The sequence below is a fragment of the Oculina patagonica genome, chromosome 6, assembly GCF_052425735.1.
Source record: "Oculina patagonica isolate OP01 chromosome 6, crgOcupat, whole genome shotgun sequence".
NCBI classification, from domain to species: domain Eukaryota; kingdom Metazoa; phylum Cnidaria; class Anthozoa; order Scleractinia; family Oculinidae; genus Oculina; species Oculina patagonica.
In genome coordinates this window covers 35,814,889-35,840,905 of record NC_135763.1, presented here as the reverse complement: position 1 = coordinate 35,840,905, position 26,017 = coordinate 35,814,889, and the positions used below count along the sequence as shown (strand labels likewise).

The 26,017-nt window shown below is 39.3% G+C and overlaps 2 protein-coding genes across 2 annotated transcripts; one reads left to right on the top strand and one right to left on the bottom strand.

Annotated features, from left to right (window-relative positions):
* The first annotated feature begins 294 nt into the window (after positions 1-294).
* On the top strand, positions 295-5,699 carry LOC144657268 (uncharacterized). The gene is made up of 5 exons (XM_078517586.1): positions 295-334; positions 1,182-1,488; positions 1,648-3,980; positions 4,101-5,066; positions 5,097-5,699. The coding sequence occupies exons 2-5, from the start codon at positions 1,215-1,217 to the stop codon at positions 5,676-5,678; spliced, it is 4,155 nt and encodes a 1,384-aa protein (XP_078373712.1). The 5' UTR covers positions 295-334; positions 1,182-1,214; the 3' UTR covers positions 5,679-5,699.
* A 6,314-nt stretch (positions 5,700-12,013) lies between these two features.
* Positions 12,014-24,019, bottom strand: LOC144657245 (uncharacterized). The gene is made up of 14 exons (XM_078517560.1): positions 23,872-24,019; positions 23,138-23,312; positions 22,319-22,490; positions 21,250-21,423; positions 20,418-20,537; positions 17,786-17,896; positions 17,374-17,470; positions 16,812-17,030; positions 15,568-15,944; positions 15,019-15,186; positions 14,279-14,389; positions 13,225-13,350; positions 12,616-12,721; positions 12,014-12,210 (listed from the first exon to the last, which is right to left on the bottom strand). Exons 1-13 carry the CDS (start codon positions 23,957-23,959, stop codon positions 12,623-12,625), a joined length of 2,037 nt encoding a protein of 678 aa, XP_078373686.1. The 5' UTR covers positions 23,960-24,019; the 3' UTR covers positions 12,014-12,210; positions 12,616-12,622.
* Between the last annotated feature and the right edge of the window lie 1,998 nt (positions 24,020-26,017).

The window sequence follows — 26,017 nt, the reverse complement described above, 5'->3', positions numbered from 1 at the left end:
AATGCCGAAGAAAAATTGTGCTTGCCCATCTCGACAAAATAAATCGAAACTGATTCAGGTTAAAATAGGATTCCCAAACTATCTTTTTTCTTGGAAAGTGAAAAGTCTGAAATGAAATCTAACTCGAAAATTTCATTTTCTAATTTCTCAGAGAAAAGTCTGATTTCATGTCTTACGGATATCCGGTATAATTTTTTACTTTCCAAAGCTAACAGTATAAAATTAATAAGCTTAGCAGTTATGTTACAAGCCGAGGAATAAGTTTACTCAAGAAACAAGTTGAGGTATACGTGCTGGTCTTTATCAGTCATTTATTTCAACTGACGTTGGCGTGGTGAGTAAAACTTGCCTTGTATTGTATACGTTTTATACTATTTACCAGTTTAACTAAATAGCGAAATTTTATTTTTGGCCAAAATATATATACATGAAACTAGCTAGCCTGCGAAAACAGCCGCCTCTCATTCGCTCTCGCGTTTCGCACATAGTAGCTAGCGGGAGCAAATGAGAGGCGGCTGTATTCGCAGGCTAGAAACTAGCTGTTGAAAGTTACAAGTGAAATGTGTACGACCTTGTTCAGTAAAAAAGAATCTCGTGGTAATAGCTTATTCACACATGTGATCAGTGAATAGTCACTCACTCCAGCGTAAAAACGAGCCATGTTACCATATTTTAAGTCATTTTTTCTAATGTAAAAAAATCACTTTCAAATTGAAGACACATTAAAATGATATTTTTTAACGTAGGAAAAAACACCATAATGATACTATAACGAAAGTAAACTGATGATTGCGAGTGAGAAAGATTTTACTCAAAGTTAGAAATTCGGCCATTCAAGTAAGCTCTGGAACAGTCGCCGTAGCCATACGAAAATTCTTACCGAGGCAATCTCAGGGAAAAAACACACATTTTCACATTCATTTATTTTCATGCTTAGCCTCTTACAAAAACCTGAAAAAAATAAATTATTTCTGAATTTTTAAGTGCCTTGGTTTGCCTGTTACTAGCATATACGCCGAGCAGGGAGCCAGGGAAGACCCCTACTACTATAAAAAAAAAATAACAATTTGAGATTTTGGAACTCCAATTTGCCCAACTTTACTTTTTTCTAGTTTGTGCGCTTTTTCGCGTAAAGTTACAAAATCATAATGTTAAACTACCTTACTCGGTTCATTTTTCAGTTACACTGACAGTTACAGATTGAAGAAGGCGTCATGAACAACATAGAAGAAATCATAGAAGCCATCGCTATAGCCTTAGCTGTTGCCACTTTCTTTCTCAACACGGGTCGTACCCTAAAAGCCATTGAGTTATGCAAGGAAAGCTTGGTGTTGCTAAATAATAAAGCGGTCGGTATAAAACAGCAATTTGGCAAACAAATTTACGGACGAATCTATAAAACAATGTTCGAAGCGTACTGTCGTATCCAGGATACCACAAGTGCATTAACATATGGAAGGAAACTTCTCGCCATTTACCGCGAGTGTGGTGAGACAGTCCACGAAGGAATCCTCAGCGTAAATTTGGCAAGGATATACAGGAGTCAAAATAAGTATGATAAGGCAAAAGAACTTTATGAGAGGGCAACCAATATCATGAGAGAAATTGGAAACAAAAACGGCGAAGCAATCGCAATCGGAGACCTAGGATGTGTGTTTCACTTTCTCGGTGACTATGTCAAGGCTAAAGAATATCTCGAGAAAGCACTTGCGATCAAAATGAAAATTGGTGACCGAGCAGGAGAAGCAGCATGTTACACAAACCTGGGAGCTGTGTTTGGATCTCTGGGTGACTATGTCAAGGCTAAAGAATATCTCGAGAAAGCACTTGCTATCAAAATGGAAACTGGTGACCGAGCAGGAGAAGCAGCATGTTACACAAACCTAGGAGTTGTGTTTGAATCTCTCGGTGACTATGTCAAGGCTAAAGATTATCTCGAGAAAGCACTTGCGATCAAAATGGAAATTGGTGACCAAGCAGGCGAAGCAACATGTTACAAAAACCTGGGAACTGTGTTTAAATCTCTCGGTGACTATGTCAAGGCTAAAGAATATCTCGAGAAAGCGCTTGCGATCCAAATGGAAATTGGTGACCGAGCAGGAGAAGCAGCATGTTACGGAAACCTGGGAACGGTGTTTCAATCTCTCCATGACTATGTGAAGGCTAAAGAATATCTTGAGAAAGCACTTGCGATCAACATCGCAATTGGTGACAGAGCAGGCGTAGCAGCAAATTACGGAAACCTGGGAAATGTGTTTCGATCTCTTCGTGACTTTGTCAACGCTAAAGAATATCTCGAGAAAGCACTTGCGTTCAAAATGGAAATTGGTCACAGAGCAGGAGAAGCAGCATGTTACACAAACCTGGGAGCTGTGTTTGGATCTCTCGGCGACCATGTGAAGGCTAAAGAATATCTAGAGAGAGCACTTGCGATCAACATGGAATTTGGTGACAGAGCGGGAGAAGGAACATGTTACGGAAACCTAGGAACTATATTCAAATCTCTCGGTGACTATGTCAAGGCTAAAGAATATCTCGAGCAAGCACTTGTGATCATGATGGAAATTGGTGACAAAGCAGGAGAAGCAACATGTTACGGAAAACTAGGAACAATTTTTGAATCTCTTGGTGACCATGTCAAGGCTAAAGAATATCTCGAGAAAGCACTTGCGATCATGATGGAAATTTGTGACAAAGCAGGAGAAGCAACATGTTACACAAACCTGGGAACGGCGTTTCAATCTCTCCGTGACTATATGAAGGCTAAAGAATATTTCGACAAAGCACTTGCGATCAACATGGAATTTGGAGACAGAGCAGCAGAAGCAACATGTTACACAAACCTGGGAACGGCGTTTCAATCTCTCCGTGACTATATGAAGGCTAAAGAATATTTCGACAAAGCACTTGCGATCAACATGGAATTTGGAGACAGAGCAGCAGAAGCAGCAAGTTACAGAAACCTGGGAACTGTGTTAACTTTTCTCGGTGACTATGTCAAGGCTAAGGAATATATCGAGAAAGCGCTTACATTCACAAGGGAAATTGGAGACCGAGCAGGAGAAGCAGCATGTTACCGAAACCTGGGAACTGTGTTTCTATCTGTCTGTAACTATGTCAAGGCTAAAGAATATCTCGAGAAAGCAGTTGCGATCAACATGGAAATTGGTGACAGAGATGGAGAAGCGGCAGCTTACGGAGACCTGGGAAATGTGTTCCAATCTCTCGGAGACTACGACAAGGCTAAAGAATATCTCGAGAAAGCACTTGTGTTCAAAATGGAAATTGGCGACAGAGGAGAAGCAGCATGTTATGGAAACCTGGGAGCTGTGTTTCAATCTCTCGGTGACCATGTCAAGGCTAAAGAATATTTCGAGAAAGCGCTTACGATCAACATGGAAATTGGTGACAGAGATGGAGAAGCAACATGTTACGGAAACCTGGGAACTATGTTTCAATCTCTCGGTGACTATGCCAAAGCTAAAGAATATTACGAGAAAGCACTTGCAATCAACATGGAAATTGGCGACAGAAAAGAAGAAGCAGCAAATTACGCAAACCTTGGAATTGTGTTTAAAACTCTCGGTGACTTTGTCAAGGCTAAAGAATATCTCGAGAAAGCACTTGCGATCCACGTGGAAACTGGAAACAGAGCAGGACAAGCAGCAGATTACGGAAACCTGGGAACTGTGTTTGTATCTCTTGACGACGATGTCAAGGCTAAAGAATATCTCGAGAACGCACTTGCGATAAACAAAGAAATTGGTGACAGAGACGGGGAAGCAACATGTTACGAACGCCTGGGAAATGTGTTTACATCTCTTAGGCAATACAGAAAAAGTAAAGTATATCTCGAGAAAGCACTTCAGACGAAAATTAAAATTGGCGACAGAACCGGAGAAGGAATAAGTTACATAAGTATGGGAGGTTTCTTCGGATCTCTTGGTGATAAGGTCAAAGCTAAAGAATGTTACGAGAAAGCACTTGCGATCGGAGTGGAAATTGGTAACAGAAAAATAGAAGCGCGCAGTTACGCAGGACTAGGAACTGTGTTGCAATCTCTCCGTGAATATGTCACGGCCGAGGAATATTTTCAAAAGGCACTTTCAATAAGTAAAGATATAAGAGACGCAAACACTGAGTTTGAGTGCTACTGTTGTCTTACATGGACGAATTTATCGCAAGAGAAAATCCAGGAAGCTTTTTCCTACCTGAATCAAAGTCTTGAAAAAAGCGAAGATTTGCGAGGTTTAAATGCAGACAACGAAGAAATTAAGATTTCCTTAGCAGACGTGTATGTTTTTCCCTACAAGAAGCTCAGTGAATTGTTTTGTTACGCTGGAAATCCTAACAATGCTCTGTATGTTACAGAGCTGGGACGGGCTAGAGCCTTAGCAGACTTGATGGCAACTCAGTACTCCGCTGAAACACACATATCAGCTAACCCGCAATCATGGATTGGCATTGAAAATGTCATGACGAAAGAAAGTAACTGCACTTGTTTGTACATTTCTTACCATGCTCAAAAAGTGCTTTTGTGGATTCTCAAGTCAAGCGAAGTCATTTCTTTCCGGGAAATGACAGTTGATAAAAACACACTTTACAAAAATTTAGCACAGCCAGCTGAAAATTTGGATGAATATTTTGCTATCATGGCAAAAAGTTTCCGTAGCTTTGGTATTTTGCCCGAGGAGGTTTGTGAAGATCGATCTTTAAATGACATTGAACCGACTGAATCTGATTCTTCTCAGGAAGAGAGCCACGCAGCTTTCCGACATGCAAAGGATGAAAAAGGTCCCGAACCGAGTTTAACTTTGTTCCACGAAATGCTCATCAATCCTGTGTCCGACTTACTTCAAGAGCCTGAAATCATCATTGTTCCTGAACGCAACTTGTACCGTGTGCCATTTGCAGCTTTACTAGATAAAAGTGGGAAGTATTTATCAGAGACTTTCAGGGTCCGCATCATTCCTTCATTGACGACTCTCAAACTCCTTCAGGACAGTCCTGCAGACTATCACAGTCAGACTGATGCTCTGATAGTAGGTGATCCTGATGTTGGTGATGTGATTTACTGCGGAAGTCTCAATAGAAAGTTTGTGCCATTGCCTGGTGCAAGAAAGGAAGTAGAGATGATTGGACGACTGCTGGGCGTTCAGCCTTTGTTAGGACAGCACGCAACGAAGCAGGCGGTACTTCAAAGGATGGCTTCAGTGAGTCTGATACATTTTGCTGCACATGGTAATGCTGAAAGAGGAGAAATTGCACTTTCCCCTCTAAGATCTACTACTGGGATTCCACAAGAAGTTGACTATCTTTTGCAAATGTCTGACGTTTCAAAACTTCAACTGCGAGCTAAACTGGTAGTACTAAGCTGCTGTCACAGTGGTCGTGGACAAATTAGGGCCGAGGGAGCTGTTGGAATCGCTCGCGCTTTCTTAGGATCCGGTGCACGCTCAGTGTTAGTGGCACTGTGGGCCTTAGAAGACAGTGCAACAAAGCAGTTCATGAGTTGTTTCTACGAGCACCTTGTCCGTGGAGAAAGTGCCAGTGAATCTCTTCACGAGGCCATGAAGTGGATGAGAGAGAACGGCTTTACCGAGGTTTCTGAGTGGGCACCGTTTATGCTGATTGGAGATAACGTGACATTTGACTTTACAAAATGGAAGTACGTTTAAAATAGCGAAGAAAGCATTTTAAGATTTTGGTTAGTTTTCCCATGGTTGCCTGTGTCTAAATTAAACCATTTTAGTTCCATTTCATTGCTGGTTACGAAGTCAGGATCAAAATCTTACCGTGTCACTTTGAATTTGGGATAATTTTTTTTAAGCCAAAACACACACTTTTTATAGGAAATCAGATCGCTTGTTCTTGTGATCTGTCTTCAAATTTTAAAACGTTTTCTTTTTTCAAAAGCTTTCTATTTCAGTATTTGAAAACAATTTTAAGAAACAAAAGTATACTTTTCAAGCTGATTAGCCAAGCTCAGCCCTCTCTCTGGGCTATCTGACATTTAAATTCTTAAACTGTGATGGAGGCCTGAATATATCGTTTATAATATCATTTTTTAGCCCAGTTAAAAATTGATAAAGAGAAATAGTTAAATCTATAAGCTCACAGAATACACGAATAAAAACATTTGAAATCAATTTGCTCACTATATATAGGGGAATCTTTGTTTACAATATTTGCCTCATAAGCATTAGCGCTTCAGATTCTGATCGAGCTAAAAAAATATCAGTTATGAATATTGAAAACCATGTCACGATTAAAATACTACTATGATCAAATTTTCACCCCTTGCTTTTTTCGGCGTTTCATACAGTATTTAACAAAAGATTCAAAATGCTGTTTTTCCGTTTTCAAATATCTTTTTTAGCTCTGGAGATTCTTAAGCTTAAAAAAATCGTAAAATAGGGGGGATAAATTAGGGGACTGATGACGTCATCTACTCAATCCAATTTTATGTCAGGTACAAAAATTAAGTTATCTCGGTCATTTTTCTGCAGAGACCGATGAAACATGGCAGATCAATAGTTCTACAGGTGACACACATACAGTTATAATAAAATTATGTTATCATGGTAACTCACTCTTTTCCAGTCCTCACCAATTGGTTTTTCAGCTCGGAAAAATGAAACCCAGGCAAGACGTCTGCCTAATACATTCAAATGCTTGCCAGATCACGCATGTAAAGCATTATTGACATTTAACAAAAAAGAATGCCAGAAAAGCCCTTATAATCGGGGAATCTGGAACCTAGTGTGTTGCCATGGTAACCAAATCGTTGAGTTCATATTGTAAAACACAACTAGTATTACTGCAAACAATCAGAGACTTCTGATACAAATAATTTATTGGCTGAGATATCATTTTCTTAATATGTTATCAATCTTTTGTTAAGTCTATGACGTCATCACTTTGCTTATTTGCATATTTTAAAAACTTGAATATCTCTGGAAATAAAAGAGATATTGGAAAACAGTAAACGACATGTTTCTTATCATAAAGAGAACTTGATAATATGTTAAAACGGCAACGAAAGAAAAGATGCGAATTATAAATTTGAGCCTGATGTATTCATTACTTTTTCTTTGACGCGGGTTTGAAATCTCAAAATTTTAGAAAGAATGTACGTACCGTTTCATTAGCGCTTTTGTAGTCTTTGAAAGCTAATAGAGAGATTAAGCATGATGTTATACGGCTAACGGCAAACGCGAGCTTGCCTTTCATTTATTTTTGTTTACCATTTTATGGAATCCTTAAATTAATCCCTCATAAAAATAGGAAAAAAATCACACGTTCGCGACAAACACAAAACTGCTCATTCTGCGTACAAACGCCTAACGGCAGACGGCAGAAGTTGAATTTTTTGCCGTTTGCGAGAAAAATATATACTTTTCATGCATGATCTCTCTAATATCTCCTTCAAGTTACACGTGAAGAGCTGAAAATTTCGCCGATTATTAAGTTTCATAAGCTCTTTAAACTTCTGGAGTTATTTTGGATATAGCAGGATGCCTTCTTTACGCAAAGTCGTATGCTAATGAGGCAAAATGTAAACAATGACGTCAGCAAAGATCGCCCCACACAATGGCCAATTCCCTCTATGAGGCACGCCTGCAGGGAATCATGGTAGTTGTATTCAGCGTTGTCAAGTCTTGCGCATGTTTTGCTGAATGATCTTGCTGAATACAACTACCACTATTCCTTGCAGGCGCGTCTCATAGAGGGAATAAGCTTCTTTCGATATATTACAATTCAGCTTGGTAGCGAGGCCTAGAGGATACAAACAAACAAAAAATGAATAAACATGCTTGAATTTTTTGTTTGTTTGTGTCCTCTAAGCCTCGCTACCAGGCTGAATTTTAATACAGTCAACTCTCTCTAACGGACACCTCTTTAAGACGGACACTACCATAAGACGGACACCTGGTGCTGGTCCCTGCCGTTTTTCAGTCATTTCACTGTAACAAAACTCTCTGTAAGACGAACACCTCTATAAGACGGACAACGGACACTACCTCGAGTCTTCGTTCATTACTGTGCAGGCTTGAAGAAACGATCGAGCTCGTTTCCTGACCGCTGGTGAAAGGGAACGAAGACCCTGGGTACGAGGATGCAAGCCACGTGCAAACCGAAAAGACTATCGGGTGTGATTCTTCTACCCTGAGTGCCAGAGTCCTTTTATGGGTGGATTCCGGTTTCCAGCGGCGACGGCCTTAATTCGCATCCCCGAAGCTCGAGTATTCCACCGCAGGTGTGAGAAAAATCCTCTGGTACGCAGGGTATATTTTTTGTGGTTCAGATCAGTACCTATTGCTGTTTTTTTTTTGGCGGGTGATATGGGTCCGTACTTTCTGGGGTAAAATTACGTAAACGTACTTTTCAAGGAAAACGAAAATTGGTTGTTGAAGTCGGGATTTAGAGAAACTAAGGGTTCGAGAAATCGGGTTTCTACTAGTAGGGTTAGCCCCAGGGCTTTCCACAAGTTGCTCAAGATTTCCCAAAAAGTTGCCCGTAATTTCTCAAAAAGTTGCTCAAAAGTTGCTCCAAAAATCCAAAAAAGTTACTTCTGATAATAAAAGTTGCTCCAAAGTTGCTCCAAAAAATCCAAAACGCTGCTTCTAATCAAGAGAATTTCTCTAAATATATACTAATTTCCCTTTTAGAGTAAGATTTCTAAGCAGTTTTATGCAATTGTTTCAGCAAAAGAAGTATCTAAATAACATATTAAGGGGAATTTTTTTAAATAACAAGGATTTCTTTAACTGAGAAAAATCGTGAAGATATCAGTGACGTCATGTTTGCTGACGAGATTTGTAATGTTTTAATGCAAAATGAGCCGAAAGTTGAAATGTCTTTAGATGTTCCTCGAAAGTCTTCAGCAAACTTCGTAAATCTTCGGAAACGTTCGTATTGCCTTTGAATAACACTCGGATAATCTTCGGAGATCTTCCGTCTGGAAAATTGCTCAAAATGCAACAAGTTGCTCGAAGGTGAAAAAGTTGCTCGAACCATAAAAAGTTGCCAAAAAGTTGCCGAGCAACTTGTGAAAAGCCCTAGTTACCCCCAGTGATAAATTCGCCGGTAACAATTTATAAACTTGAGTGGACAAGGCACTGCACATTCAGCCTGAAAGAAGAACCCCTTTAATTTAGCCGGAGCCTCCCAGGATAGTCCACTCTAGGGGTCATTAATGGTCCATCAAAATTTTGCAGTGCTCGCAAAATCACACATCAGCTCGAAATGCTCGCAAAATTTTAATGGGTGCTCAATTGCTCGTGCTCGCATGCTCAGTTTTTAGTGGAGGTAGCTTTTTGAAAAGGGCTCGTTGCTTGCAAGACTAACGTTTGTCAAGGCTTGTGCACGCAAAGAAAAACGCTTTGCTCGCATGCTTGCAAATGCTCGCAAAGACCATTTGATACCTCTCACTCTAGAGACTTCGAGTTAGCGAGAGGTTCGAGTTACAAAGGTACAGTAAATATAATTAATAAAATATGCACTAATCCAGTGAAAATCAATTTTTGGTTTGAGTTAGCAAGAGATTCGAGTTTTTTTTGGCAAAAACATTTATTAAGAGTTTCGAGTTACTACTATTCGCATTATTTAGATCCTCGCATTGTAATGAACCGGGCTCAGCTGTAAATCGGTGAACGAGGAACGTAAAAAGAATGATCGAGTCTCACTTCATTTCAAAAGACTATACAGTCAGTTGTACTTTTATGTGGTACTGATTATAACATTGCAAAACAAAGGAGACTTTTGTCTGATTGGTCAGTTTCACAACTCGCGTGCGCATGCTCACTATCCAGCCGTGCAAAACAAAATGGCCGCCGAGGTAGAAGAACAAGCGATCGTCTTTGCTGTAAAGTGAAGAATTGATCCTTCTTTAACCTTCGAGCATTCGATTTTTTTCGTACGGCCGCGTTTCTAAAGCGGGAAAAAATGGCGTGCAAAAGGGCTGGCAAGCGTCGCAAAAGCTTTTCTCCACCATGCGAAGAACTGAGTGTAAGCAGCTAGCGGAGTTAGCTCCCTTCCATGGTCGAGAATGAAAAAAATGTACCGCGCCAAAAGCGGGTGTTATGTTTGTGGGAGGAAAAGTGGGTCTTCGCCTTTTATTAAACTAACCGAAAACGGAGAGTTGCTATGCACAAGCTGCTACTGTGCGAGGAAACGAGGAATTTTAACGGAAGAAAAATAGAAATAATATCAGAGTATGCGGTAGAGCGGGCGACAATTCAGCTTGCTGTTTTTGTTGCTCCTAATTTTTATATGTTTAATTTTGTATCTTATAAAAACTGGAAACTATGTGGACGGCGATAAATTTGTCATTTTGATTTTGTTTTATACAGTTCGTAAAGGAGTTTACTGCCCAGGCAAAGACAGAGAAAGCAAACAGACTAAGAAAATATTTGCAGTAAAAGTTTATTTCAGGATGCACGAAACTAGGGATATATTGCTGGTATATTTTGCCGGCAAACTTACTTGTTGATATGTGCTTCAAATGAAGAATGATACTGATCATGGAGATTATTGCCACCATTACTATTTCCGCTATTTTTCTTCTCTTCTCCGTTGTTTGGCACAGCTTCAACCGCACAACACAAGGCAAATGTAAATAGAAGCACAAGGAGGGGAACAATGTTGCGCAGGAACACAAACATCATAGTCCATGAAAAAAAAAAAACAGTTTGGATGCAGGGGACCACGCAACGAAGTAAAAAACTGCTTGGCTTGTTTGCTGCCGGATCTCTTTTTCAAGAAATGCTCGTACCAGACGTTACTCTATTAAAGTGCTAATAAAACCAGATTGATTGCAAGGCTGGTACAACGGCAGGAGGGCAACCATTTTTAAACGCCGATTTACGGAAACTTTTTCTCTCGAAAATTACGAATTTGGTGCCAACATTTTTAGTAGAAACCAGGCTTTCTCGATTCACCCGTACTTGAAAGAAATACCGCTGTTCCTAATGACTCCGGCTGCGAAAGCAATGGCCGCGCGGACTACGAGTCACGGCTTCCGATGGATTATGACATTTTTCTAAGGGCGATTTACGGGTTTTTTTCATCCGTTTTAAAACATTTTTTAATATTTCTGGATAGAGTGACAGCTAAATTACTGAAATCTGTCCGTACATTAGAGGAAAATAACTTCTGACCCTGCCAAATTATTATTTTTTTTTCAAAATTACGGGCATTTTTTTGCTGATATTTTGAGCCAATCTGGGGGCCTGGGAACGAAAATAAAACATTCGAGCAAATGTCGCACAATTTTTTTGCCATGCTGATTGCAAAAGATTTCACCGTGGCAGTTAAAAAATAATCGCGTTTTATTAAAAAGAAGGCTTGAAGTCTTGCTTGAACGCCACAATTTTTTATGATTTTACATTATTTCAGTGTTCTTCAAATTCTTTAAAAATTATAAGAATTAAAAATCGCTTAATATTTTCGGTTTCTTTTGACAGAGCAATAAATACCCGCAGGGCCACCTTAAAGTGCCTCGAAATCCCTTCCTAGCAAAGTCTTGTGCAAGAGAATTCAGCGAGAAGTGTTTATTTGAACGTTTCAATATATAAACGCTTACTTCTACGTTACAGTCTTTAAACAAAACCAATCCACGAGAAATGACTTGGAAATATCGTAAAATGAAAACATACTGAGCCGGGCCGTCTTAAACGACTGTAAATGTGTCTCTTTTGCCGGCATGGCGACCTATTTTATTAATATTACATCGCAGTAATCAGCAGGGAAAACGTAAGAATTGTTTTAGTTACGCTCTGAGTTGAAACTGTAATTACAAGAAGTCGAGTAACAATTTTTGACCAAATTTTCTCCCAATCTTCACTAAACACAACATTAAAATTGCCAAATTAAAGTCTTACGAGACAGCAGGCACATTAGCTCATATTTTTAACTTCAATTGAAGATGTGCTAGTTTTTTTACAGATCAATTCAGATCTTTCGAAAGCACTGGAAGACGGACAAGATATAAAAAGACACGAAATATTTGAATGCTGATAATTTTATTCAATTTTAACTCTGATTTAGAGTGCTTTACAACACTTTTTTCCAATGGAAATTCTTTCAGATTTAATTACAATGTATAATCATAGAATTTATTTAATGTAGAGATATCCAATATTTTCTTCATGACATTGTACTGGTCCCATTTCTTCTCACACGACGTATTATCTTGTTCAGCGAAACCTGCGAATGAAACGCGATCTTTCAATCAGTACACAACTCAGATTTGTACGTTGATGTGTTTTACTTGTTTGTTTTCTTGTTTAGCGTCAAGCCAAGAAAAATGAAATAATATCTTGATGTGATGTTTACTTTATAATAAGACTAAAATTAAGCAAATTTGGATTTTGTAAATGGTTTAGGTCGTTATAAGTCTCTTGTAGCTCAGTGGTTAGAGCATCCAAAATTGGAAGCTAGGTCATGGTTTCGACTCTTGGTCCCACGTTTGTGACAACTGGATTTGCATCTCTCAGAGAGAAAATAATTCTTAGAACTTTTTTTAGATTGTTTCGAAAAAACTCCATTTTAGTTTTATTTTCTATGTTTTACTTGTAGAACTATTAAAAAAAATTCGAGTTATAAACTAACCTCGTTTTCATTCTCCGATCATCATGGTGGCTACTTTGACAGGATCATATCCGTTTGGTTTGTGGATTTCTTTAATGCACACTCGGTAGTCAGTGGTGTTAATATGCTGTGTGAATTAAAAAAACATCGAAACATGCATTTAACATGATCATAAACACCCAGAAAGGTTTTTGTTCAAATTATCTAGTATAGTTTAAATCACGTTTATGCATGCAGAAACACAAAACAAGAAACATTTATTGAAAAACATTCACGGTGTTGACATGTATATACCGTGGAATCAGTTGAAAGCCAACCTAACGGAAAATATTTGACAGTAAATACAAGTCGTTTTGGCAAACAGCTCGGGTTTTCTACAGCTTCACACTTGCTCAACAGGTCGACACCTGGTGTTGATTGTGCAGAAATTCTCCTCGGTAAAAGTCTTTTAAAAAGTTTCAGAGGAAAATAAAAATCAAGCCATTTGTATTGGAAACCAGCTTTGCTAAATTGAAATTTTAAAGGTTATACAATATCTAAAAATTCTTAGATTTTTAAGTTTTCGGCCATTGTTTGTGCTTATTCAGAATTTATACCAAATAAAAATATCTTATTTGCTAATTGGATTACCTCTACCCAGGATGCAATGCTGTTGTACTCTGGTTTCATGTTCTGCTCAGCTCCTACTCCTGAACTGTGACACGCTGACACGATCACCGTGGGCGTAGATTTATAGACCTTGGAGAACTTCACGTCCTAGGAAAAGAAAATAATTGTTTATCGTCTGTCAAGCTTTGCACAGTACAGAATCATGTAGCACTGAATATTGGCTACTGCAGACTGTCAGGTCTTAGTATTCAATATAAGCTTTTTAAAAAAAGGGTTAAGCGACTAGATTGAATGTTGTCTTCAAATAATCTCATATTTTGTTTTTCCTAACAAGGAATCGTGCCGATGTTGAATGACAAAAACTACACAAAGGACTCTTTGCAGCTAAGATCACATGGTACAAAGTAACAGCTTGCTGGAGGGCGGCGAGCTACGCGCTGAGACAAAACAAAGCGACCGTTAAAGGGACTATGTCACGGATTTTAACAGCTTTTTAAACAGCCCAAAGATATATTTGTGTCGTAGGAAACCTAAAATTAATGGTCTATTTATATTAACAATTGCTATTTTAATAGCATTAAAACTATTTAAAAACGGGTGGATATGGATTGCAATTTGAAAACGTTAGTCAACGCTTTCAAGTTGTTTCCACGCGCCTTCAAAAAAATCGATATTTTCAGCCGAAGTTTGATTTCTATCTCCAAATAAAGGTTATATCTTCCATTAAATGTACAAAGACAACGTTTTTCATGGGTATAGTTGCCTATCACTTATTTCAAAACAGTTTAGACCAAAAAACTGCGAAATCTCCGTGACATAGTCCCTTTAACTAGTCATGGTTGACTCCACTATGTTTTAATGTCCCAGAGTGCCCCTTGTCCTTCAGCATGGCGGATTTTGCACCGTGTGACCGTAAGCTGCAAAGGGCCCATTGCTAAAACCTACTTTTATGGGCATGCAATGCGTCCAGATGTCTACAGGTTTTCGCACGCATTGCTTGCCTGCACTACGTATTTTTCACGCTAAAAAGTGCGCGAGTTAAAACTGCTAATATATAGGGTTAAGTTTTGCCTACCTCGCAGTACGCGTTGTGAAATCCAGCTTTAGGCAGATCGGTGTTTGGAAAGTCTACCAATGTCTGTTTGGCAAGGAGTTCCGATGGAAGGGATTGAAATGCAAACCAGTTCTGTTGAAAGAAAGATTGGAAACAGAAAGAATTAATACCAGGGTAATAAAGATCTCTTCAGAAGGCTAAGAAACATGTACAATGGGAGAGAAATAAAATGAAAAAACATCTCACAGTCTCTGGAAAGCACAAAAATATTCAGTAGGAATAACAAGGCAAAAAAAAGAGCTTTCCGTTTTATCTTTGCGACTGACGTTGCTATGCGACGTGGGTGTTGGCGCGTTCTAATTGTGTCATACACGTGCAACAAGTTTCCGCAAAAATAGTGAAGGTTCGCGTAAAATAAAAAAAAAAAAAGTCAAAGAAACTTTAAGTTTTTCACCGGAGATCGAAATGTTGTTTTACTTTTTGCTACTGTGGCGCATACTGCCGGAGCTTATCCCGGTTTCGATAGCATTAAGCAGCTCGGAATATTTCATCTCCCCCTTAGATGGGATGCTAGTCCATCGCAGGGTACCCCCAGCATTATTCCACTGGTACGCATGGGTGGAGAGAGGCACTACTAGAGTGAAATACCCCGGCCAGGGCTCGAACCCGGAACGTCCGCTCCGGAGTCCGGCGCGCTAACATTAGGCTACCGCGCCACCCATGAGGGATTCTTTTGGCATCATAATTTCAGTTAGACTCACCACTGCGATGTTCTCATGTAGTCCGTCAAAGTTCTGCATTTCCCTCAAACATGCTGTAAAACCGTCGGTTTTGGCATTCTCGACCCAGACTGTGGCGGCGTCATGTTTCTGACCCAGTACTCTGTGTTTAGCGGTCACCAGGATGTATGGTATCGAGTAGAATGTGCTCTGTTTAAATTACGAGACCTTTGTAACATCTAAAATATTCGCTTCTATTATGTTTTGTACCTAGTATGTCTAAACTGTGACCAGATTACACCCTATCTAATACGGAGAACAGACAAAGTGACTTCTTAGTGGCGATCTCTAGATCTATAATACGGACACCTATCTAATTCGGACACTTGGCTCTGTCTCTTCGGTGTCCGAATAAGAGAGGCTCAACAATGAGAGGAGCTGCTCATGCGCCTTAGAGACATCCGCTGACTACCACCCCGATGATTGCTTTGCAAGTTGTGAGAGCATCGCTCAGATTTCATATAAAAGAATATAATGTATGGGAAGTTGCTTCCTCCTCCATGACAAGGAGAGTTTAGAATATCAACTAACCTCAAATGAGACTGTTTTGCAAGTCGTGCCATCCCACCATTTAGACGGCATTTCAAGAAGGCCGCTGACCGCTGACTTCGGAGACTCTTGAAAGGCGACAAAGTCCACAAACGTGAGCCCGTCATCTGGTGTCAAGCGTTCTGCCCTTCCTGCCTTAAGCGCACACACCTCGAACGTGTTGATATTAACGTTCTCGACCCAGGTCACCGCAGCGTCGTGAATGAAGTTGCCGCTGTAGTTGAAGTAGTTGATAGAGGTCTGGACGAAAACTCTTCCCCGGCTGCTTTCAAAGGCTGCTTTCTTGAAGGAAACTGTTTTGCATTGCACGTCGGTTGTGTTCATACGGAGAGCAACGCGACCGCGTTCAAGAACAAATGCTATGAAAAACAAAAGACTGACTTAAAATTGGCTGAAAAGGGGCGGGCATTATCGTAAGGGACTCTGTAAGGTTTATTTGCATGTTGTAGGCTAAATTCGAATGCAACTCAAGACGATAACTACAGTTGTTAAATGTTATTTGCAGTAGGCGATTATAGTTAGAAAAAATATACTGTTCTTTAATTTTTCTGGAGCTTAATTGTGATACAAGCCCAGTGAGTCGCATTTAGGAAGAGTTGCTCATTATCATAGGATTTTCACGTCCGAGATATGCTGGGGCTGGACGAGGATTTGCTTAACTGGGGCCCATTTCTCGAAAGCCTCGGAAACTTTTTGTTAAAAACATAGAAGTGTAAAAGCCTGAAACTTTGTATAAAAAAACCTGTTTATAGTAAAGACAAGTGAATAAAACAGCTCTGTAATTATGTAAGCCGGGTTCGAGATTTTGCTATGGCTTTCCGGGTGCGAAAACTCTTCGGGATCTTCGAGAAACGGGCCCCTGGATTGTATTGATATTTCTTAACATTTTTACACTGAAGCCGGATTTACACAAGGATTCTTTATGTGATAAATATATTTGATCGTGTAGATGACACAACAATTATTTGTCAGTAATGACCTTGGACAGCAGAGATACGCAAAGAGATACGCGCGCACAATGCACTCTGGAAGTTTGGGGACCACATATGCTGACAATATATATTTGCCACATTTTATGTGACGAGTCGTTTATACGAGGAAAATTTGTTACAATAATTGGTCAAATTTTCTCATTTACACGAGCAAATAAAAATTGCCACTTAAACTGCCACATAAAAATTGTTCGTGTCAACAAGGTTTAATAGTTGTAGAATAATAAAACTTACGTTTGCATCCCCCTAGGTGTAGTATTGGAATATCCTGCTTTGCATTGCAAACAGCAAGCTCGTATTCACAACGACTATTGTGTGTAACTCCATACACGTCGCAGATGGGACTAGATTGGTTCCCTTTACATTCTTGACAGAAGCAATCATATTTTGTCGGAGAGGTCGGCTCACATTTTGAATAGTAAAGACAAGTAACACCTTGGCAAGGATTGACAGCTGTAAAGGAAGAAGACAAAATAACGTTCATGATTCTAAATTGAAGTAGTTACTCTCCAGTCTAATGTAGTCCAGTCCAATCCTGAATTTTCGACAAGCTTACTGGCAGTACTCATACTCAAAGGTGTTCTGAATGTATACAAGAGAACCAAAATTGTTCTAAAATTCAATATCTCCCACTACAGTACTGTACGCACGGCATAGTCATTGGCATAGTTATTAAGAAACACTCGAAAATTTGCCGGTTGCTTCTTGTTTTTTGCCTCCCATTGCTTATAGCGCACCCCTATCCCAACAGGTATGCAATGCGTACATAGAAAACATGTTTGAGTTCTGAACTTACTTCCGATAGCCCAGAAGTTAACAGTGATCGGATCGTGGACTGCATCGTAACGCTGGATATCTCTAAGACACATTTCAAATCCGTAGGCCGTTATACTCTAGAAAATTAAGAAATAGTAGAATAAGGAACAGTACAGATTCAAGATAAAATAATCAAATCATTTTTGACCTCGGGCAATCTACAAAAGAGATGTCATTGTTAAGAAGCGTGCATTGGTGAAATTGGTTGAAGTCGCTTTTTTTGGATGACCCGGCGCGTACCACGTGACCGTTAGCTGCAAAAGTCTCATTTACAATTCCGTTTCACGTCTTTCATGCCGTATCGGTATTTACATAAGACAAAGAATAAACGTGTTTTTTTTTTTACCGTATCGGTATTTTCATAAGACAAAGAATAAACGTTTTTTTTTTACCTGCGACCATTCAGTAATGGCGTTGTCGTCGGCATCAATATTTTTCTTCGCGTGCGTGGCTGTTGAGATGACAACAGGGGCTTCGTAATACGGTGCAGTAAAGTACACTTCCTATTCAGAAAGAATAAGGGGAATGTTAGCTTCAACTTTGAATATTAAGGAGTAATGTGGACCTCTTTGGGTGGGGAGGGGGGGGGGGGGGGGGTCCGTGTTCTCTTGTTGCCAACAATTTTCTTGTCTTCCCGTGTTCCCTAAACGATTTTCTTCGATTTTGGTGTTCCCTGTTTACTAAAATTTGCTCTTGTTTGCTTGTTTTCCGTTTTATTTTCCTTTTGTTCCCATGTCCCCAAAAGGTCAATGGCCATGTTACCTTCTTCCTGAAACCCCTGGGAGAGCCTCATTAATGAAAGCATCATCTTCTCTAACAATAGGAAGATTAGACGCAGGTAAAGGCCGGCAACCAAAACGGACAATGTTCTCGTTTCTGTCATGCCTTTATAGCCAAATAGGAATAAGAAAGCTCTTATTTTGATTTACAACTTAACATTGTAAGTCTTGTTTTCGATTTTGACCGTCACAAGTTATAACATGAAAATTTAACCCTCGGACGTACAAGGTTTTTTCCAAATTTTGAAAAAAGCATTTACCCTACAATGCTGAAACTTTCGGTAGCTGTTCATTCATCCTTTGCGGAAATTTTGACATGTCAACCATGTGTCCATGGTATATGACGTTGCCATGGCAACGTCACAAATACAAGAAGGTCTTGCCAAAAATCGTCATTTTTAACATTTTTCTTGATTTTTTCCAGTTTTTTAAAACAGAAGTGCAAGATTTGTTTATTTTTACATTTCATAAGCATTCTAGCTTGATTTTGCATCAATTTCCGTTATTTTGTGACTTTCTAAGAAAATGTTGAAATCCAAGATGGCGAATCCAAGATGGCGGCTCTCATGACGTCACGTGACGTCATATGACGTCACAGCCAATTAAAATTATGTCATCTTGTAGAGTAAGCTAAGGGCTTTCTTCTCAGACCAAAAGAATTTCGCTACGCCTTAATATAACGAAAACTCCGGGGAGGGGTTCCATCCACCCCCCCTTGTACGATGGTGGGGGTATGAGTTTGCTTGTACGTCCGAGGGTTAACTGAGTGAAACTTTAATGACCGTTTTAAATTTTCCGTGAATTGTGACCTAGAGTCTTACACCCCTCTTGCCTACCACCACGTCCCCTTTATCACCCTTATGCTGCGTACATTACTTGCAAAATATTTCGGACGATTTTAATTACTGACGGACATTGAAAGTGTCCGAAAACAGAACTGTCCGAACCTTTTAATCGTCCAAATTTTTTACAGTACAGTACTGATAGTTTTAAGTACGAACTTTCTTGGGCGACGCGATCACAGGTATTCAAGGACAGTGTACATGATAGAACTAGAACTCTGATTAGATCCTCTGATTAGATCCTCCGTGAAAGATCCTCTCCCTGACAGGCTCCGTACGCGCATCGTGTACAAATTTTCTTGTGCAAGCTGTAATGCTTGTTACGTTGGCGAAACAAGCCGACATTTCTCCACGCGCGTGCACGAGCACTTGTCATCGGACAGAACCTCTCACGTTTATAAGCATTTGCAGGCTTCAGAGTCATGCCGTACCTCTTGTAACTTAGACTGCTTCAAGATCTTAGACTCTGCACCTACCAAGTACCAGGTTAAGCTTAAGGAGTCTGTGTACATCAAGTGGGAAAAGCCGGACCTTAATCAACAGGTCAAACACATCAATTTGACGCTTTCCCTATAGCTGCACGCGCGCGCGCTTCTTTTTAATTCCGTTAACTTCAAAATTTATCTAGCGTATTGCTTTTCAACGCAATGTAACGTATGATTTGTAACAGGCACGTTTTAAATCACTGTAAACTTTCATAACCGTCACACTGACGATGACGGATGTACCGTCGAAACATGTTTGTGAAAATTAAAGAAGTCGTATTACTTTTGAAAACTCTGATTAGGCTTTTTTCGTTCTTTTTATCTTTGGAAGGAAATTTTTTTGTTTTACTAAAAATATAATGCAGTTAAATGCCGATTCACGCCCACTGGCTTAATGGTTTGTGCCACCGCCTCCAAAAAACAGATCTGATAAGGAAGGGTCAAATGAAACGGTTTTCAGATGGCAGGAATAGTGAAAGCTGTGACCATCCTTTTCAGTGAAGATCTTGTCGCAGATCATAAGGCCACCTTTGAAACCTTGTGCTCCAAAGCTGTAGCTGAGACATTCAGTTCAGAACTGAACGCTAGCCGAGACACTGCTCGAGCTACGTAACGGCTTGAAAGAATTTGTTATTTTCTCGTAGGTTTTTCTGTTAAGCCTCGAGCCTGCAGTAAAACTATTATTTTCACAGATGTTGTTTCTTTCAAATTCGTGTTTTATAGGCGTAAATTTACTTGAGCTATGTTTCAGCAAAATGTCCGAAATTTTTGTCCGAAATTTGTCCGAAAAAAATTAAAAATCCGAAAACAAGACGTCCGAGATTTTATAACGTCCGAATTTTTTTGCAAGTAATGTACCCGAGATCGGTAAATTTCCGCTAGAAGAAGATGGCCACATAATGTCAATAATGTACTGACCTTGCAGAAACTGTATTCGGTATCTCCGGAGGGAGAATAGTCGTTGGTGAATTCAAGTTTGCGACTGTAAGGAATTGAGTCAGACCATCCACTTGGTACACTTGCCAGAGCCAATACGTCCTGAAACGCAGACAACCAAAAGATCAGATTGACTTATTGTTGGTGAAGTCAAAAAAGATAGAAGTGCAACGCATTTATAACTTCAAAGGCGGGACTAGACCAAGCGAATTACAGCGATAGGATCCCTAGGCTTAGTTTTTCTCTAAATATATGCATGTGTCCTTTCTTACAGTGATCATGGAATTCTTTTGCTCAACATCACCACAATTACCTTATTATAGGAAAATAACGCTGTATGAAATTAACGCGAATTTTAAAAATTCGCTTAGCTTAAGTCGCGTTAATTTCCGCGACCTTAGTTGCCATTATTATTACCCACAATTCTGAATCTTGTCTAGACTTTCGTTTTTTCTGCAAAATAACTATCTTTTGCCCTACTTTGCAAAGTAAAATCCAACCGCTATATTTTTTACGATATTTCCAGTTTATGCCTGCTTTAAGAAGGTCAGTTCTGCATCTGAGACATGAACTTGTTTTGATTTCGGCCAAAAAATTGAATGATGAAAAAAAACTTGTTCTTCTTATCGCCACAAACCGCACTTCCTTGTGTTAATCGCGTTAATTTCCTTCATTATAAAAAATTCATCTCCTCTTTTGCGTTAATTTCTTTTATTTGGGAGTGAGTTTTCTTCCAATTCGCGTTGAATTTAGTCGCGTTAATTTCAACTACTTTAAAAAATACGAGCATTAATAATAAAGTAAAGCAACCTACCACTTTCACACCACTGTGCACGCCATCAAAGTTTTTCAACTCACGAACGCAGGCCTTAAAGTTGTCTTTAGTGACATCTTCTGCCCATACACTGGTAGCATCGTGTTTGTTCTTAGGCGGTGTGGTGTGGATTACGGTTAAAAACACATAAGGAGGACTCGAAAGCGAAGTGAACTGGAAAAGAAAAGCGGAAAAGCAGAACATGATTAAGCATAACATAATTTATAGCTTGCGTTGTCAGTTTGTAAGCCGTCTCTAGTAGTTTTTGAATTTCGATTCCTCTTGCCTAAAAGCTGGCTATTCAGTTAAGACAGCTAATTGTGTTGCAAAACGTGAAAGAAACTTCTTATTTTCGACCCCAACAGAAATTGCACATTTTTCATTCAGCGTAGGTTGTTGGAAAACTGATCAATGCTTATCTAAGATTTTTACCGACCAAGGAACTTTTAATATGTTGAAATTCCCAAATGCTTATTTTTTATTTTTCGAAGTTAAGAATGTTGGAAAAGAATTGAAGAAAATGACTAATGATAACTCTTTTAAAAGATGACTCGAAATTGACTCCTGGACTTAGCTTGTTCACGACTGTGCTTTGAACGGGGGTTTTGCGGATTACTGGTCTAACCCGTTCTGTAATAAGTGGTAGGCAACTTATAATTAACTTGAAAAACATTATCTGTGAAAATCTTAAGGAAGATATAACCTTAATTTGCGGATAGAAATCAAGCTACGGCTATAAATATCGATTTTTCAGTTAAGACGCGCGTAAACAATTTGAAAAGGTTAGCCTTAATTTTTCAAGTTGTAATCCATTTCCATCCTATAGTGACCCGCAACCAAACACGCTTGTTGACAGCTTCAGTGCTCTAATATAGCAATTGTTAACAAATTTAAAATCGACCATAATTATTAAGTTTCCTTCGACACAAATATATATATTAGCTGTTCAAAAATCTGTTAAAATCCATGACAAAGCCCTTTTAACAACGACTGTTTAGTAGTCGAGAGATTCCGAACAGAAGATTCCAGGAAATTCTTTACTTAGTACCACACAACAAACTTCCCTTACCTTTGCGCCTGTGTCCACAAGAACGCATTTTGTGCCCGTGGTCCACAAAGGAATGTCTTGAACTTTTCCGTAACCTTCGCTTGGTAATTCATTGTGAACAATAGCCATCCATTGCAAATAGATTGCTCTATTCCCTGTAATCGGTCCGGACGTTGCGACACAGCCTGTAAATCTGCAAGAAAATTGAAGTTGGAGGGGCTTGCGAAGCTTTTAATTTCTAGGTAAGCTATTCCGGGAGAGAAACCCTAGCGAGTTCCACTTTCTTCGGCTATGAGAGTTTGTCAGAATGAGGTTTACTTGGAAGAAGGATTTTCAGAACACTTTGATTTCAAAAGTACTTCAGTCGTCTGTTGAAGTGAGGAAACACGCACTATTCTCAATTCTAGCGGCTTTTTTAGTTTCGAAAAAGTACTTCAGTTGTCTGTTTATGCTGGGAAAGGAGCACTATTTTCAAATCTAGTAGCCTGCGTGGCCTCTCCGATCGCGCTTCGCGCTCTCTCCTCGCACCTCGCGCTTCGCGCTCGAACTCCCCTTCTCCTTCCCGTTTGAACGCCGGCCACGCAGGCTACAATTCTAGCGACTTTTTTTTAGTTTCGCAAACACATGACAAGATTTTCAATTTGCAAATGAAATTTACGACACGTTGATATATATATTAGTTGCACTAGATAGCAATCTCTCACGCGAAAACGTGTCGCGCCGATATGGAGAATAATATATGTAAAAAGGCAATTTTGGAGCAGTTTTGTAGATGTGCGAGAAAATGCGTGAAAAATAAAAAACACGAATTTTTGCGACCTTGTTGGTTCACTGACTTACCCTTTCCTTGAGACTGACTCGACCCAGGTCACTGCCGTGTCATAATTGCTTCCTTTCACGCTCAACTGGACACGAATATCGTCAGAGCTTAATTCCGGGTCGAATGGGAACGGTTTGCACTCGTACTCTTTGTCTTCGAGAACCGTTATCGAGCCTTGGCCAGAATGCAGCGTGGCTGATAAAATAAAACAAAACAACTGGTTTTCAGTGTATAGCAGAGCTGATTGACAAAATGCAGTCGCGACCGTTTTGCACGTTGAAAATTAAACGAGCAAAAGGTCGTGAAAGCTAGAAATACTCACAAATAACGTAAGTTGTTCTACGAATTTAATCATTTCGAACGATAGCGTTAATTTTGGTTCATTTTCAGTGAATTCTAACAAATTTTCTGCGTTAAATCAAGTTTGATACAAACAATTTTTTGGTGCAATGCGTGCACGTTTGTTAACGTTCCTAATGTTGCATAAAACTGGTTTTCGAACCACGGAAGAGAAATTTTCAAGTAAAGAGTTAAACTAACAAGACAATAAAAAACATCGCAGAGGCACGTACAATTCAATCTGATTTAGGATTTTCCATCTAAAAAGTAGCTCCTATAAAGGTCGACATGTACTAACTTACAGCAATTCTACGAGTTTTAAATGCAGCAAAAAGTTTATAACCACGTCCGTCTAAATCAACACATTTGTTTCATTCATTCTTTCGCACAAAACGTGTTGGCGACATGTACCTACCTGAGGTCTGTAGTGACGAAAAACCAAGGATAATAACACTCAAAACGAGCAGAGAATTCATCACTGAAGTAAACGCTGAGAGCACCATCACACTTGTAAACCACAGCAAGTAAAGGCTGAAAATGTAAATGCACCCAGAAAAACAGCTTCTTTTATAATGGGATTGAACAAAAGCGGCACGTGAACTGCAGAAAGGTGCAAAATGCACGAGAGCGAAGAATACAAATTAACATGAAAACAAAGAAGAAAGCAGACAAACAAGCAGACAAATAAAACCAAGGAAAAATAATGAAGGAAACAAATTTAAACGGGATCGGGACATTTGCAATTTTGCCAAAAAAATGTATCAGAGGAAAATATTGACTGATAAATGTTTTAGAACTTCACTGTCGAATTGCGATATTAAAAAACAAAGAAACAAGAAACAACAACAACAAAACATTCACATTGAATAATGTGTGAAACAATAACTTTTCAGAAGCATGCTTTCTTCAACCATATGACAGAAATATGCATGTTTCCTGTGCGGAAAAGATGTGTCCCGATTTCAAAGAGCTTTTTATTTCCATGTGAGAAAAAGGCGAGAAAATTGTTTCTGTTGTGTGGCATGCATAATGTGGGAAGTGCGGTGTGGTGCCTTGTTGCATTGCAAGTTGTAAAGGTCCGTTTTCACAGGCGATTTTTGTCGCGCAACTCAATATATTTTTTTCGCGCCGAAGTTGCATCAAGTTTCGAACAGGTTCGAAACTCCTGCGATGTCGCAGCAACAAAATCGCCATAAAATCGCCACTAGTTTACACGCAGGCAAACTTGCGGCGTTTTCCGGTGTAATGTTTAATAAATGAGCAGCAGTGTTTTATCAAGTTTAAAACACGAGGCGCAGCCGAGTGTTTTAGACTTGATAAAACACGAACTGCGAATTTATTGAACGGCTGAAAAATCTTCTGATGTAGATCAACTCATTCTTGCACTAATATTTAGATTTGGGGTTATTTTGGCCTAGAAAATTAGACGTAAAGTTTAGCCGTGTCTTTATCAGATATAAAGACACTCATTGAACATTAATTTCTTTTGTATTTTCTTTATGGATTATTATTGAGTTTTTTAAGGTGATTTTATCGCCGCGATACCACGCGTATTACTGGGCCTTAAAGAGAGCTCCCTTATAAAAGGGGACAACAAAACTATTTCCTTGTCAAATCAAATAAAATTGCAAATAAAAATGTTCTTTTATGTGCATTGAATCAACATTGAAGAGTATTCTTAGTGCATTGATTAATTGTAATTATGTCCGAAAAGCTGATCTTACATTTCCAATTCTTCTACCTTATTATAGGAATATAACGAGGCATTTTAACTACGCGAACAAAATGTACGCGTAATAAAATTAACGCGAATTTAGGAAAAGTTCTGGTGAAATGCTTATAGTAAAAAAGTTAGCATACATAAAATTAACGCGAATTTTTGAAATTCGCGTTAATAACATGTATCGTTAATTTCCTATAATAAGGTATTCACACTTCAAGTGAGTTCAAGTGTGTGATACACTACGAATAGTCCCACATTTCGCCAAGGTTTCGTCAAGATGCGAGCGCGCGAGAAATTCACCTCACACGTGGAAACACGAGACGCGTGGCGTTAGTGTAGGTGAGAAAGAATTGCCAATTTTCATGTGACTGGCGTGTTAGCTTTTATGTGACAAATAAAAATTGTCACATACGAAAAATTGCTCGCGTAGACGACTCGTCACATAAAATGTGGCAAATGTTGCGTGAGCATATGTGGTCCCCAGACTCCCGATCTCCCACTAAGCACTTCGCGCCCATATCTCTGTGCGTATCCCTGCTGTCCAAGGTCATTAATGGCACACTAAACTTTGAACTGCTGACAAATAATTGCTGTGTAACCTAGACGATCAAATATATTTGTCACATAAAAATTTTAACATAAAAATTGCCCGTGTAAACGCGGCTTTAGTGTGTGGTTATGCCCTGTCGAGTTCCAGTTAACGACTCAGTGGAGTTTTAACTAAACTGGCGTGAGCTCTGTAAGCGGTGATGCGCATTAAAACCTCCGTAAGCACTGGTTAGCGGTCTTTATCTAGGTAAGGCAATTAAAGGTCTGCTTTGGAGCCTTAGTAAGTGGC

What these genes read in the sequence shown, in the direction of transcription:
- LOC144657268 (XM_078517586.1), top strand. Translation starts at nt 1,215, where the DNA reads ATGAACAACATAGAAGAAATCATAGAAGCCATCGCTATAGCCTTAGCT. An exon ending in CTAAAGAATGTTACGAGAAA is followed by an intron (nt 3,981 to 4,100) that starts GCACTTGCGATC and finishes TATTTTCAAAAG; the next exon opens with GCACTTTCAATAAGTAAAGA. An exon ending in GTGATCCTGATGTTGGTGAT is followed by an intron (nt 5,067 to 5,096) that starts GTGATTTACTGC and finishes CTCAATAGAAAG; the next exon opens with TTTGTGCCATTGCCTGGTGC.
- LOC144657245 (XM_078517560.1), bottom strand. Translation starts at nt 23,959, where the DNA reads ATGGTGCTCTCAGCGTTTACTTCAGTGATGAATTCTCTGCTCGTTTTG. An exon ending in TTGTGGACACAGGCGCAAAG is followed by an intron (nt 21,424 to 22,318) that starts GTAAGGGAAGTT and finishes TTTCTTTTCCAG; the next exon opens with TTCACTTCGCTTTCGAGTCC. An exon ending in TGCACAGTGGTGTGAAAGTG is followed by an intron (nt 20,538 to 21,249) that starts GTAGGTTGCTTT and finishes TCTGCGTTTCAG; the next exon opens with GACGTATTGGCTCTGGCAAG.